The sequence below is a fragment of the Leptosomus discolor genome, chromosome 15 (assembly GCF_034619465.1).
Source record: "Leptosomus discolor isolate bLepDis1 chromosome 15, bLepDis1.hap2, whole genome shotgun sequence".
NCBI classification, from domain to species: domain Eukaryota; kingdom Metazoa; phylum Chordata; class Aves; order Leptosomiformes; family Leptosomidae; genus Leptosomus; species Leptosomus discolor.
The window spans coordinates 14008560-14024913 of record NC_141405.1 but is presented as its reverse complement, the minus strand read 5'-3'; the positions used below and the strand labels follow the sequence as shown (position 1 = coordinate 14024913).

The 16354-nt window shown below is 47.0% G+C and overlaps 1 protein-coding gene across 2 annotated transcripts in view; it reads right to left on the bottom strand.

The window, feature by feature from the left end:
* UBE2O (ubiquitin conjugating enzyme E2 O) overlaps nucleotides 1-15761 on the bottom strand; it is a 63981-nt gene extending 48220 nt beyond the window's left edge. For both annotated transcript variants that reach the window (XM_086473568.1, XM_086473569.1), the window contains exon 1: nucleotides 15396-15761. In XM_086473568.1, the coding sequence (XP_086329694.1) occupies nucleotides 15396-15761 (366 nt within the window). The remainder of the gene's footprint in view (nucleotides 1-15395) is intronic.
* Nucleotides 15762-16354: the final 593 nt, after the last annotated feature.

Sequence of the window (16354 nt, the reverse complement as noted above, 5' to 3'; positions counted from 1 at the left end):
GGGAAACAAAACAAAGATCCCAAACTCAGCTGTGTGCAAGTACGCACTCTCACGCTGTCCTCTACCAGAGCACAACAGTGTCGGCAAGGGATGAAGAGCTGAAGGCTGCTCATCTTCCTCCCTCTCCTCACACACCCCTTTGCAGAACTGTCATTTCCCTTGCCATTTTAGTGTTTTGTTTCCAAACTCAGCCAGAGAAGCACAATCAGGAGTACAAAGCCACTAACTACTTCTGGCCTGGAGTCCAAGCAACTGGAGGAGGTAGGACAAGCAGATTTTTCCAAAGGCTTCAACCCATGAGGTCTGCCTGCCCACAGAGCTACTATTCTCTACACAACAAGAAATAACCAATCTCACTGAAAATCCATACAGAAGGGTTTATGGAGCCACTGAATATCCTAAGCACACTATAAACTGATCTCATCTCTTTCCTTTTGCCAATTCGGACCTTAGAACAAGATGAGGTTACTTTTCACAATTACCTAAAAATATGAAGTGCCCACAGTGGAACATTTATTTGTTTTAGAAGTAAAGTTTAACCCCAGATTTTTAGGGAAACTTAAGCCAACTTTTATATTCAAGCTGCAACGTAACAAGAAGGGTGTCCCCTTCTGTGTACCTGATCAGCAGTAATACAAATTGTTTGTGGCAGAGTCCCAGCAGAAACGCAAGCCACCTCTGAAACCAACCCCTGCCTGAAAAGGTTGCACTGATAGATGGTTTGTATTGAAGTACCGCAATAATTAGTAAATTATTAATTAAATAGCAGACCACCATACAGTTCTATCAGAAACCTGCATTTTCAACCCAAGAGAAGAGGCAAATGTCACCTTTCTGGGTGAAATGATTTTAAGGAAACTCCAGCTCTTACTACTTTGATTTCTGCACCCCTCCAGGATGGAGCCTCCAACTATATTCTTATCATGCTTTTGTCTTCCACGGAAAAATCACACATGTTGTTTCAGCCCCAAATTCAGAGTTCTTCCTAGCTTTCAGTCTGGACAGCAACCTAAGCTGAGATGGTAACACAAAATGGGAGGCACTAAGTCTCCTTGACAGTCACGAGCAGGGCAACACTGAGATGACTTCCACAGGCATTGGGTGTCAGATTTTTACCAATACCTTACTAGCTCAATAAAGCAATAAAGGTAACCGCAAAAAGGCACCATCCAGCCACCTGAAGCCTCTAAGCACCTCAGTGGTAAAGCATTTAGGGGTTATGAACCTTTTGAACAAGAACAGCCCAATGATCAGAAGTTGGCGTAAAAGTCAAAGCCTATGATTTAAAAGTCACAGATCTATTTCATCTACCAAAGATGATTTTGGTACAGTAGCTTTAAAAAAAGATGGCAATGAAGTTTAAAAAGAAGCTGCTGCTCTCATCTCAAGTGGAACTGATGATCGGTAGAGTTCGTCATCTCATAGTGTGATAAAGGCAAGTAAAATTTTCCGATCCTACTTTTCTTCTACCATATTCACCAGTCACAGACCTCTCCACAAAGTTCAAGTAACATGTCAGGGTTGAATGGATCAAGACAAACTGCAGTTTTCCTCTTGCAGAAAACATCAGCATCAGAAGCCTAGTCCCACAGCAATATTGCAGAGACAGCATGTGATGGATAAATGTTTCAATGGGGAAGCCACCACAGTCTACTCTTTCAGAGGACAATTATAAAAAGAGAATTGTGAAGATACTTGAACACTGCAGCAAAAAGCATATTGCTAGATGTTACTAACAGTCTGGGCACTCAAACAACACTTCTTTTCATAATAATGGGAAAAAACCCGACACCCTTGTGATGTGCATAAAAGTGGGGAACCGAAAAAGTGTAGAGTTTCCTAAAAAAAAAAAAAATCACTTACAGTGGGGGAGTAGGGTGGGATAAAAACAATACATATCTATCAGTGTGACATTTTAACAGCAGCAGCTTTTGTGAATGGAGCACTGAGACGATTCAAGAAAATATTAGTTTCAAAACACTTCAAAGAGCAGCTCTGATAAAATAGCTATCTCACCATTACAACATCTCTTGGCAGAGATGCGCAGCTTTCGATACATCCGATGATGCAAGACAATGCCTCTCTCTGCTCAGACACAGGCATTCAACACATCACTCAGATTTCACCCAAGTGACATTTCAGTAGCACCTGCCCCCAGTTAAAATAGCTACTTACAGCAAGGCGGGTGTCAAGAAGGGTAATTTCACCCATCACTTGAGTCCCGGGTGCAAATCACAGATTTGTCATTTATGATTAAAAGCTCTTCCTCTTCCTGGGCTCTTACGGAGATTTGCCACTTTGCTAAATCACAGGTGCCTTCCTTCGCCTGAAAGCACCAGATAAACTCCAAGGCAATGTTTGATGAGGCTAAGCTGGAAGTAGCAGTACTAGCTAGGCACACAGCATGTACTAACCTTGCAATGTTCCCACCAGAGCCTCATTTCCACATGGGAACATAATACCCTTTGTTTTACTCTTCTTCAGAACACAAATAATCCTGCTTCTTTTCAAATACTCTAAAGCAATTTAGTGGGAAAAAATGCCCTTTTAGCTCATATACCAGCATCATTCATTCGAAGGAGAAGCTAAAAACCCAGCTCAACATCACTCCTCCATTCAGATGCAACACTCCCAGGCTAGAAGGTCCTACTTAACCAATTAAGCATTTTGAGAACATAAGGATTTTTTTTCTGATGAAACTAGAAAAATGAGAGGGCAAACAGATGCCATGCCAGCTGGGTAGGCAAAGCATTGGACAGGTCTGCCACCATCCAGAGCAGGGTGTGGACCATGCTCTTGAGAGACAAACATGCTATTGCCCTGAATAAGTTAACTCCCAGAGAAAAATGAAAATAGCAAAGATATGAGGATAACTGGGTGGAAAGAAAGTGTCTCTGAGGCACTAGAGATCCTGGTGCAGGGAGAAAACTAAGCCTAATCAAAGGGCCAGAACACTTAAGGCCCTCTGAAGCAGCAAAATGGTATGAAAATGAAAGAGCTGTGAAAAAAGACCTGCTACCACAACAAACTTTTGTCTACAGTAGCAGTAACACACCTGATTCTCTTACAGCCCAGCAGCAGCCAGCTGAGCTAAGAGCCAAGCTAGCAAATACTCAAGAACTGCAATTTGTGTCTTTTCTACCATGCACAGTAGTACATACAGGTTGGACAATGATGCTATGAATGTCATTCTGCGTCTAATCCTTGATCTTTTGTTTTAAGCCTTCATTCAAACATTGCCAGCACTGTAGATCAGAGGCAGGCAGTCTGAGCTGTAGCTGAGTTAGCAGCGCTAACGAGAACAAACGGCATTTCATAAAGATTTCTTAGGCTGCTTTCCAGAACAACTATCACGGACTCTCCAGCCCCTGGGGTGTTCAGTTCACTGCCACCATCACAGCAAATGATTCTTCCAGCACCAAGGAGATGCAGATAGGAGCTGCGCAGCAGACTTCTAAGATTGCTCATAAATGCTTCTACAAAATGGCTTGCCAGCCCAAATGGTACTAAGCGGTTGTAAAGACACAAGTTCTGGAAAGCAAGGGCTTTCCACGCTGGGTTTGTCGCCCCCTCCATGCACTCACCCTGAGCAGCATTAGAGCACAACACTCATTTAGAAAAGCAGGTACAGGAGGACGGAGACAGGAATCTGCCCTACAAACCCCACCTTTAAAAGCTGATCTTTTCAATCCCTTCATTTCTCATCACAGCTCTCCTGACAGCAAACACTTATCAATGCCAGATTAGAGAGATTAATTAAGTTACCACAAGAGAAAGCTAAGGTTCACGTCGGTCACCATGGGCCTTACAGCACGCTCAATAGTAACTATCAGAGGTAGGGTGGGCGATTAGACTGACTACAGCCAAGAAGGTCAAAGGCAGCTTGTCAAACCCAACGTGTAGGGCTCACCAGTTTCCAGCCATCTCCACAACCACTAAAGAGAAAAAGAAAAAAGCAAGCTTTTGCAGTGAGCGCTGGCTTTACAGCAAGTATGCCAGCTATGGGAATTCTCAGATAAGAGTATTTTGTCTACAAAACTGCCTTGCCTGCATGGTTGTACACATGCTAATGATAAAGGCTGCTGTAATCTGAGGAGAAAGCAACTTCGTGGGGCAGAAACAAAAGAAGCCAAAGCATCACCGTGAGAGAGACAACATTAGGTGTGAATACACATTGGGTGTTTGCATGGGAATGCCAGTTAAAAAGCAGAATGCGCAGAACTAGTGCAACACACACTCAGGTCACATTCACTACACTAACATAAGACATGATTCAACTCACAATTATTGTGTAAGAGCAGATAGATTCCAAGTGATAACCTGTACCTATAGATGACAATCTGGTACCAAACTATGTTACTGAGAATAGAAAAAAAACCAAAACAAGCCAGACAATATGATTTAAAGGAAGCCAGGAACTCAGCCTGGATTTCTTCCAAAGCTCAAAGTGTCAACACTGGGGGAAAAAAAAACCAAACAACAAAAAACCTCCCCCAATTAAAGATTTTTACATATGCATTACAGTGACCACATCAATTACCATATTTGTGATATTTATTTCCTATAAATTATTAATCTTTCTCTAATATCTCCAACAAAACAAGAAATACGAGAGCCGATCACATAATATTCCCATGAAATACAAAGAGTGCTCGATACGGGAAGTGTTAAGTTTTCATCTAACACTTGGGCTCGGATAAAAGCAGCCTCAGGAAAGAAACATTAATACCATTCAACAAAGTACTCAAGGCTGATCAGGGCAGCCAGAGTCAATCCTGATCAAGAAAGCATGGTGAGAGCTGGAGTAGGTGCAGACAAGGGCTGCAAGATGAGCAGGAAAGAGCCCGTCTGGCAAGGAAGTTGGTGATACACAGTCTGGGGGTGAAAAGGGAGAAAATGATTGTGCTTCATCATATAATAGCACATTTATAAAGACAACAAGTTATTTAGGAGCCAGGTTTGCTTTTTACAAGAAGAGATGGGTGTAAACTGCTTGCACGTTTATGCTAGAAATTACAAATTTTCTCATCATGATTGGAACAGCTTCCTCATTCCAGAAATCAAAGCAAACAGTTAACTTTTTATGACAGACCTTCCCTGTTGGACACACCAAGCAGGCAGCTGCCACAGTGACAGCAGGGACTGGCTCAGGATGCCCTTGGCTAGTACTAGCCTGGAGTGCTCCTGAGCACTCACAGGGAGTTCTTGCCCAGAACACAGTTTATAATAGTAAAGTCACCCCGTACCTAGCACTTTGCTTTATCATTGCAGGGCAGATATTGTCTGTGAACCAAACGAGACATTTCTCTGTCATGTACCAGCACCATCCCCCCCACCACCCAAAACTAAATAGAGGATGTTTCTAGCCCCAGAGTCAAAAGGGCAAATAAGCCAATTCAGCTACACAGGTCAGATGTTCTGGGTGGAAAGGTAGTTACAGAGCCAATAACACACTCTGAATCTGATTGTCTTATTTTTACACAAAGTAAGATCTCAAAACATTGACAGCTGCCACATTAGGATGATACAAATATCAATTAACATGTTAAAAAAAATCCTGAAGTTTCTTCCCAATCTAAGCAGCCAGGAATGCTGGTATTTTCTGTGCCGTGTCACCTTCCCTGCTGTGTAATTCTGCAAGGTGCTCTCTTCTTTCCTGTATTTCAGGAATATATAGAGGTAAACAGTCTCAGAAGCAACTTGCTTCATCCTGTGAAGTTTGCTCCAGTTCAGAAAAATTCCACAGTCAAGATAATTCAGGTCTATGTTCATCAATCACAAGCTGCATTAAACACATCCCAAGGAGGAAACACTATATACTACCACACCTCCTTAGGAAGAGCTTCCCAAGCTCTCTGGAATACACCCGAAGTGTTGGCCAGCCCATCCCTTACAGGAAGCAAATGAATCATCCACATCTGCAGACTTAAAAAAAACCCCAAACAAACCCAGAAGTTTTCCAGGAAGGATGGAGATTCCTCCCTCTCCCCAGCTCCCATTTTCTGCTTTAAACTGAAGCCCACTGGCGACTCACTAAGACAAGACTGTACTTCAGCATGGGCAACCAGAGCAACTTTTACAACCTGTGGCACACGGACAGAGAAACGGCTTCTGACAGAAGCTGCATGTGTTAAGGGTGAAACAAATATGAAGAGGCAGTTCATTATGTACCATTTCCAGCCAGTTACACAACTGCGTAGTAACTCTAAATTTAGAAAATGTGGCTATTTTGTCTCAAGTCTAATGCTGTTCCAAGGAACTTGGACTCAGACGCTCAACAGAAGCATGAATATTTCTTGCAATAGTCATGAGAATTATTCACTTGGGTTAGACACATAACTCACCTTCCAAGGGAAAAACCCAACTTTCATCTTCAAAAGCAGACAGAAGGGCAAAGCCAAAGGACAAGTAGGGCCTTGCTGGAAATCTGATCAATCCTGAACAAAAATATTAAACAGTGCTCCACGCACACTCACTTCAAATACTGAAAATCAAAGGTGTGAGGGCAGAGGCCAGCAGCAGCACCGCCACTGGGGCCGGGCAGCTGCCGGGAAGGGCAGCTGAGCCCCACGCTGCAGGACCTGAGCCCTCTGACTCCTCTCTGGCAGCAGGTAAGGCAGAAGTGGCCATTTCAGTGCCATGTGGAGTAAAGCCGGATGAAGGAAAACACAAAGGCTCCTTGGAGATCAGAGTGCTACTCCAGCTCCAGCTGTGTTGCAGCATAGCTGCTGCCAACAATTTCACTGAGGACTGAGATCTAGGACCAGTTATTTCACAATGTAGCTTGAGCCAAGAGGCCTGAAACACCCCTTTGATTCAAGAAACACTACTATGAATGAAGTTACCAGCCTACATCTAGGCTGCTCTTCACTGACCACATTTCTAACCCAGCCCTGCAAAACTCACAGCTCACTAGATTTCTACCTAAACTAACTTTTAAAAATGCTAGGTTACTCAGTTTAGCTACTCACATGAGTAAAATCAAATCCAACTCGAGTTCCTCAATACCAAGAGATACAGTATGCTGTCTAGTATCCAAGCATCCCATTTTACATGTATGCCGAATAACCAACGGATTACGGTTCGGAGTGAGAGTAACTTGCCCAGAGAGAAGTCTCTAGCTATAACTGCACTGAGCAATGTCAAAAGTTCTTTGCACCAAGCAGACAGCTCATGCTCTCTGGAGCATGATCGGGCAGGGTCAAATAGAGAAGGCACCGAGCACACACAGGAAAACACCAGCAGGGCCCGGCAGCACTGATGCCGGCTGTCTTACCCAGAGTCACCTGAGAGAGAAGTTTTTGTCACCTTTCCAACAGGCCCAGCCAAAGAGGCACTGCCACATCAGAGCCCGGAAAACGCTTTGAAGATGAAAAGTGCTACTTACTTGCTAAGTATCCTTATCAGCAGAGAAGCAGCACCGTTTCTTACAACCAAAATGATTCATACACAAAACACTTTTATTCTCAAAGAAGTTATATCCTTTCAAAAGTACGTAAAAAATAAATCAGTCATGATGGAACTAATTCCAGCTCTCTCAGTATTAGTGTATTTCACTAAGCAGAAGGTTCATCACCCACTGACGAACGAAAACCGTACCCAGTCACTTCAACAGGAATGATGCACCAGGAACTCCCAGCTTTGGGCTAAGAGACACAGTTAAAAGCCTTAAGCTCCTGATCTTTTCAGCTGGTGATTAAATAGCCCTCTTCACTTGTCAGTCTCCAAACCCCTCCCTCACAAGCAGAAAAGCTAATAGCTTTACAGGCAGCAGTAAGAACAAACAACTGAGGCTGTGTTTGATGTGTGCTGAACACATGGTACCACTGTTGCAATTTTATTGTACAAAACCAATGCTGCTTAATGGACCAAGGGCATAGCTACCCAGTTTCTCTTCAACTCAAGAGACTGTAACCAGAGGCTGTGAAGTGATACCACTACAAATGCAAGCTGAGCAGGCTTTCCTTGTTTCAAATTTACTCCTGTGAATTCAATTTTTTCCTGGCCTGGAAGCTACAGTAAGATACCAAGTGTTCCTCTTCCCTCCTAGCCTGCTTTGCTGCAAGTCCTTGGATTAACCTCCTACAACAGCCTTCATGCTGCCCATTCGTTTCAAAGAGTTACAGCACCAGCTGACGAGGAAAGAAGCAGTGGTCACGATTTTAAAGACAATGGCAAAAGCAGGGGAAAAAAAAAAAAATCTGCTTTGCAATCACAAAGAACCTACCTACCTAGAGCATCCAACATACATCCATAGCAGGGAGCTGGTTGTTTCAAATCCCTTGAAAAACCAGGCAAATTATTTAAGATGTACCTTGATGCGTCCCACTTTCAAGATCTTGGCATATGTGCACAAAAAGTATTTTGTATCTTCGCTTCCACCTGCCCCCCTTACATATCTCAACAACCTTCTACCCCATGCCAGAAGCCAACAGAGCAAGTCCAATGCATGCCCCCCTCCAAACTAGAGTCTCATTGATTAACTGCTCTAGACACCACTTCCACACATCTCTAATTATTCATTTTTTAAAGTTTAGACCAGTAGGTTAGTAGATAGATACGCTCCAAGCTCACAGCATACAGGCATCAATGCTATTTAGCTGAAGTCTTCCCCATACTCTGAACTGAACTGCAACCTCCTCCATAGTCACAGAGCTTCTCCGGTGCAACAGGCACCTGACCAATGGAGAAGGATGAACAAAGCATAAAGATGATGTCATTTCTTTAAAAATCAACCCAAAAAGCAGCCTAGTGTACAGAGGTACAGATTTCTCAGTCTTAAATCTGACCACTCTCAACCCATGTACTTGGCCTCGATCTACATGCCATATTCTGCCAGCGGGAGGAATTCCACCTGCAGGTGCTTATTGGATTTATCTCGCCATTAAGTTGCTTTAAATCCTACACAAGGGCAGAAGACAAACATAACATCACCTGTACTTCCCCACACCTCTCCCGCACAAGCACATATCCAACCTAGAGTTATGAAGTCCACATCCACCATTAATATGTTTATTTCCAACTACATCACACTCAAGATTTCAGCCCAGTAAACATCCAGTTTCCACTTGGGCCACTTCTATTGCCTGGCCAAAGCACGAGGTAGGTAAGAATAATCCCAAAATGCACAGTAAGAGATGCTTTCTATCAAGAAATGCAGCCGAGCCAAAGCACACCTAACCGCACAAAGCTGGGCTGCGAGTGCCCTGGCTTACCACCGCAGGTGTCGGACCCGCCGTGCAACTCGTTCAGCACAGACCAAAAAGAGCAGTAAAACTAAAATGACACCTGTCAACTTGAAACTCAGGCACGTCAGAAAGCACTGCAGCCATTACAGTTATCAGTGATCCTCACCACCTCTACTGCCAAACCCACATGTTTTTCATAGTATTTCATGTTTCTAATCACCCCTTACCATTATTACTCTATCCCCCACTTAGTCTCCCGCTCCCTTCACAGAAACATTAAGGAAAAAAACCTTACCCAGATCTGTCAAAGGTAAATCCCCCACTCAGTCCCAGGACCTTGTCATTAAGGGAAACTGGCTTTTGCTGAAGTTAACTTTGCAAATTCAAGTTCGCAGAATATGTTGGTTTCAGACACACACACACAATCTATTTAGCAGCCTAACAGACAACAGCAAATGCAAAAAAAGCCCAAACATTACCATGGAGTCTCCCTGCGGGTTGGTTTGTGTTCCAGACAGAAGACAGACTTAACATTCTCCTGTCTTGCCACAGGTCTAAAGGTCTCAAGAGCGGGACACACCAGCTACACAAGGTAGAGCCTGAACTGCGTTACAGTTCAAGTGCTCTGGAGCACTACATAAAAAGAAGCCCAGCCATCATCTCACATCTCAGTTCCAGGAAAACTCAGGACTGACAACCTCAAAAGCAAGTGCAAAGATTTCAGATTAAAAGTATCAGCTCCTGTGCTCACAACCACCCGTCCGGGCAAAAACACAGCACATGGTGGGAGGTAACAGTAGAGTGGAAACAACGAGGCAGGTTTTTCCTAAGGAGCATTTAGGAAGGTGTCATCACCTTCTGAGCCTTTGAAATCCCCCAAGTAATTAAACAGTCAAACGAGAAGAGGCTTTTAGCTTTGCAAACACCAATTATTTCCCAGCACCAACACAGATGCCGAACATTAAAAGTAGCGTCTTTCCTCTGAAGAGAGGAGCTGAGGACAGCTGCCATGAGCAAGCAAGACCATGCCCCAAAAAGCATCTGCCAACACTTCTACCATTTAACTTCAGTGAAGAACCTTCAGCCAAAAAAGTACCTTTGTAAAATTGCTTGAAGCTGCTTCTTTGCAGAAGTCTGCATTGGAGCTGCATCACATCAGCCAAGGAAGAACTTGTATGAGAAAGTTGGAGCAAAATGCCTCACTCACACAGGTACTTCAAAGCCTGTCAGGCCTTTGATTGATTCCTTCTAAAGCTTTTAGTGCACATCAGTTTGTTTACTAGTCCTAAGAGCATTACTGATTTAGCTTTGTTTTTTAAGCTACACCGGCATATTGAAACTCGGTGCACCTTGAAAGACAGCACATCACAAAACCTGCTTGCTCGGGGAGCAGTTTCGGCCATTTTAAAAATAACACTCCTGTCTAGATTTGGAATAGTTATAATTAATTGCTTAGCCCAGGTGGCCACTTGTGACTCCTGAATTATCAATTCACTCCGCACACTGTACACAAAACAACTCTCCATACAGTAATAGTGTACACTATTGAATACTCCTGAGACTTCGACACTGCGAGTCGTGCAGGATTCCACTTTTGCAGTAAAATATTAACAATGAACCCCAAGTCTATATTGCAAGAGCCAAACAAATCAAAGTAAAACAGGGAATCGACTCAACGGTATGTAACATTGCAATGGATACTCATAGGATGGAAAGGTCACCCATTAAACTGATTCTTTTACACAGAACCACAAAAATTCCAGTAAGCCTTTTCTCTAACAGCTACAAACATCAGGTGGTTTCAAAGAACCCCCCTGGGAGACTAACTGAAATGTCAGATGCAAGAAAAGGGTTAGATATAGCTTCCTCATGCAATAAAACCCAGTATAAATAGTTTATGGGCATGGAATCTGTGTGCTGCAATAAAACTAGAGTTCTGCACTGTGACCAGCATTTCCTCACGGCTCCCAAAAAGGACCGTGCCCACGCAAGGCAGAGCTATCCCTCTTCACCCGCTGCAACGTACCCACGCTGCATCGCCACACTTCCAGACAGCGAACGTCTTGCCAGGTTTGAAGATGGAAGATTTTTAAGGCGCTCTGTTTTCATCCTTCAACTGCAAATAGGTTCCACAGAGTCACTAGCTAGGATTAACATCTGAAGAGCGTGTGCTGCTGGGCTGGGATCCCCAGCAGCGAGGGCTGAGAGTGGCTGTAAAGGGACAGAGAGGGAACACACAGGCCTTCAGTAAAAGAAAGTATTTCCTTCTCCTGTAGTATAAGCACAGAAAGATTGCAACTTAAAAGTTTAGGTCACAGCAGTAACTATATGGCAGAATTCAGACAAGAAATATTCATTAAAATCTTGAAATGACCTGAGTATAATGTCTTCAGAAATGTCTCCTGCAACCTTATACTCATGACTCAATATTTGAGGTCAAGAACTTATAGCAGGGAAGAGTGGAAAGGAACAGAAGGGCTGTGTGGGATGAAGCAGAGCAGAATTCATAGAGAGGCTTGTGGAGATAACATCAGATAATTTCCAGCTAACAAGCTGATCGTGGATTATGTCTGAGGAGCCCTGATAGTTTGAATCCGTTTCCAAAGCAAAGCTGAATGCAGTCAGCCAGCCACCCAAACCAAGTTGTATTCTGTACCTTACAAAACAAAAGGCTGCTAAAAACTTCCAAAAAAACCCCAAAACACTTCTTGACTCTTGCCACAGTCCTGGGGCCCTGCAAGGTCTTTTACAGGTAAATCAACCGGCACTGCACGTGTACCACAGCACCCCACCAAGCCGCTAGCGCAAGCATTCTCCGAGGCAGGCAGAACAGGAGGCAGGGAACTCGCAGCCTGGCCAGCTGAAGGCCTTTAGATAAGGTGCCGAAACACAACACCTGCACTTTCCACTTTCCCCAGCTGCAGCAGAGGCCTATCTGCCTTGCACAGGCTTTGTGGAAACAAAAGGTGGCAGAGAGCTCTGAGGTTTTCAGCTGAGAGGCAGGAGGAAGGGCAGCAGCATTTTAGAGCGCCCTGTGAACCTTACGAATACCTAATATCTTCAAGCATTTTTGTAAAGTTCCCAAAGGCGGCTCAAGTGTGCAGCCGGAATGCAAACCTACAGCTGAGAAATCCTGAAATTAAAAGGCAGCTGGGTCTCAAGTGCTCCTGCTAATTTGTTAGAAAAAGCATCAAGTGCTCACACCCGTTCATGGTACTTTCACAACTCGAGTTGCAAATTACTTCTAGCATTCAAACATTACCATGAAGAGAAGAGATACGGCTTTAGAAAGCCGGAAGAACTGCTCTTCAGGTTTGCTGGGTCAGGCAAGGCATGGATGGATCTTTGGAAAGGGAAGCTTTCTCCTTCCAGGACCGCTTGGGTTTTATAATATCCAGCAACGATGATTTCCTAGTGTTTTAAATGGGGAAAGCGGTCACGGAAGGCAGAAAAGGAGCACATAGATCCAGAGCGTAAGAAATTCTGGCTTTTCTTTTATTCACAGCATTGTCATGATATTGCTAGTGACTATCAACATGGGAATCAAAGGCAGGAACGCACTCAGATATACCACTTATTATTGGAGGAGCTAGCAGGGCTTTGTACCAGCTGCTAGCTCATTTCAAGAGAAAGTTTCTATTACTTATTAACATCAGTAACCATGTGCTTGGGTTGAAGTGGCAGTCTACCTACCATTTCGAGCAGGAGAGTGCAAGAGCAAGCACTGAACTTCCAGAAGCAACAGTAAAAGTTACTAGCCTATCTATTCCCTAGCTGAAAAAAAAAATTATTTAACTGTCCATAGTTTAAAGACAGGAAAACTCCAGGATTATAACTGAGTACAGGAAGCTGCTCTTGACCTTTGCACTGAGCACCGAAGGTGCTGTTTCACTATCCTCAAAATTTGCAACAATTTTATTTCTCCCTCAGTTACAACACTCACTCTATCCACTGCATGTGCCAGAGTTCATAGATCTCAAAGTGCCTGACAAACAGGAGGACAGTCAGGCACCCAGCCTTCTGCACGAAAGCAGGATCTAACGTACAGAACGGGCACACGATGGCACAAGATGGGGCTAGTGAAAGCCCTGGCTCCAAGAGCACCTTTACCCTCCATCCACTGCAGAACTAAAAGCTCAGGGAAATAAAAGGGTGCAACAGGCCCCCCCTCTTGAATCCATGGTTCAGCTGCAATCAGGACAAGTTCACATTTTTAAGGACATCGAGCAAGAATCTCACAGCCAAAGATGCTAGAGTCAGAGTCGCAGCCAAAAGATCTATCTGCAGATAACAAACAGCAGGCAACAGCACCCGAAAGCCAACAAACTTTAGGCCCAGCACAACAATGTGGTGCCTACGGTTTGTACCCCTCCCAGTGTGGACAATGACAAGCACGTCAGGCTTACCTGGCTGGTTCTCACACATTGGTGTCACCCAAAAAGGGCTGGGTCAGTGCACAGCTAAAACACCTGATTATAACCACAAAATGGTAAGTCCCAGACCGTGTCTCCAATCACATCGGATTTGTTTTCAGCAAACCTGAGCTGCAGCACAGATCGTACGCAATGTCTCTCAATTCTGTTAGTGGGCAGCTTTTCAAACGGAAAAATCAATACAAGTACACCTAAATTCTTCAAGCACTTAGGAAACTTCTCCCCAGGGTCTATTACCCGAGTGGTAAAGATGCCTACACCAAAGGAGAAGGACCACAAAAAAGAAAGATGGACAGACCATTTATTTACATAACTGTCTTTGATTTCTGATCCTTCCCAGTCTAGCTTTTTCTAGCATTGCAAAGGGTACAGGTACCAAGTGACTGAAGTCAGAGCTAACGCTTCTGGGTTTGGGAACCCAGTAACAACTCCTAAGTCTGCGTTTACTCACCCAAATTGAGGCAGCTTTGTTTAGGTGCTGAAAACAACACTCAGCTTAGGACAAATTTTTGCTGCAACAGCACATGAAGACTTTATTGGAAGGCTGCAGTGACTGAATTGTGATTCTTTAGAGAAAGAAGGCTTTTTTTAAGGTAGAAGTACATCATATGGCAGTATCTTTTCTGAATACCTGTTTTCATTTTCCTTATCTCCAACTGGTCACGTGTCTAATGACACTACCACCTAAATTTAGCTCATTCTGTTAGCACTTGCAATCCTACCGATGCCTGTAGGACTGCAACACACCTTTCTTCCTCTCAGTCTCTCCTTCGCCACACGGGGCCATTTCTGAAACAGCAAAGCAGGCAGCACACCAGAAGCCTCTCGCTTTCGCCCGCCACCCCACAGGAGCGCCGGGACCTGCTCCGCTGCAAGGACAGCGCAGGCCGCCTGTTTTGTTCGGTGCAACGCCCATTCCTCGCAGGCCCCTTTGTGCTCTATTACAGTGCCCCCTCGCTCGCTTTTGTCTCTGTACTGTCAGTCAGGCTGGGCGAGACCCCACGCCAGAAGAACTTTGGGAAGTGGGAATATTCTAACAGAGACCTGCACCCTGTGGCTCTTCAAGTAGCATTAAGAGGTCACAGATTTATGTGTGCCTCATCAGCGTGGGGGTAAACGCTCACGTAAACAAGGGCAGATCCAAACCACGGTTACTCGCCCGTGAAATCTTTATCTCGTCGAGGTTTCCCTATTCGGCTGTTGACTCCCCTAGAACAGGCGATGACGACACTGTCCAATACAGGCAGATACTGGCCCACATCCCCAGCAAGTAAGAGGGATCTGGAAGCTCGCTCAAATTACCTTCACAGGCAGGTCTCTCCTTATGCCACTAAACCCCAGCGCCCCAGCAGCATCCATGCCGGCCTTCCAGAAGGAGCGCGATGAAGGAAGGGAAAGGGATTTCAACCTCTGGAGGACACCGTCCACCTTCCCCACGCTCAGACTGCTGCACGCCGCCACCGGCGAGCAAGGACGGGGAGGGGGGGGGGGGGGGGGGAGTAACACGAGAAAAGGCGCAATAACTCCCCTCCCGGGTGCCTCCAGAGCGGCCAGACACCACCAAGCCGGCCGGCAGCCCCGCAAACCGGCAGGCCGCGCAGGCCCCTGCCCCGGGAGGCCTCCAAGGCGGAGCCCCGGCCTTGCAGCCGGAGCCAGGCCCCCCGCCCCGGCGTGGTGGACACACACACACACACACAGAGACGCAGAGGCCGAGCCAGGCCGCGGGCCGCCCCCCTCGGCGGGGGCCGGCGGAGCCCGAGGCCGCCCCCGTTACCTTGGTCTCCTTGACGTGCTGCTTGATGCCCTCCGGGTACCACTGCACCCGCACGTAGCCCCGCCGCAGCGGGCTGGCGCGGCCCTCCTCCGCGCCGCCGGTCCCGGGGCCTCCCGACTCGGAACCTCCCGAGCTGGCGGCTCCACCGCCGGTCCCGCGTCCGCCCTCCTCCTCTTCCGAATCCGAGTCCTCGCCGTGGATGAGGCGCACCAGGCCGAACCGCACCGAGCCGCGGTAACGGCCCGACACCAGGTCGTGGGAGAAGAGGAGGCGCTGCGAGCCGCCCGGCGGGGCCGGCAAGGGCAGGGCGGCGGGGGGGGCCGGGGCGGCGGGAGCCGGGGCCGCCTCAGCGGGCTGGTCCGCCATGGCGCCGGGCAGAACGGGAGAGCGCGCGGCCGCCGGCGCAGGCTCGGGGGAGGGGAGGGGTGGGGCGGGCCGCGCGCAAGTAACGGCCCGGGGGCGTGGCCCGGCGGGGACACGCCCATCGCCGCGCGACGCCCACCGCGTGGGACGGGCGGGAGGTGCCGGGTCCGGACCCGGCCTCCGGGGGGGCCGCGGTGCATCAGCCCCGGGGCCCCGGTCATGGGGGGCCTCGGTGCATCAGCCCCGGGGCCCCGGTCATGGGGGGCCGCGGTGCATCAGCGCCGGGGCCCCGGTCATGAGGGGCTGCGCTGCATCAGCCCCGGGACCCCGGTCATGGGGGGCCGCGGTGCATCAGCGCCGGGGCCCCAGTCATGGGGGGCCGCGCTGCATCAGCCCCAGGACCCCGGTCATGGGGGGCCGCGCTGCATCATCACCGGGACCCCGGTCATGGGGGGCCGCAGTGCATCAGCCCCGGGGCCCCAGTCATGGGGGGCTGCGCTCCATCAGCCCCGGGATCCCGATCATGGGGGCCCGCGCTGCATCGTCACTGGGACCCCGGTCATGGGGGGCTGCGCTGCATCAGCCCCGGGACCCCG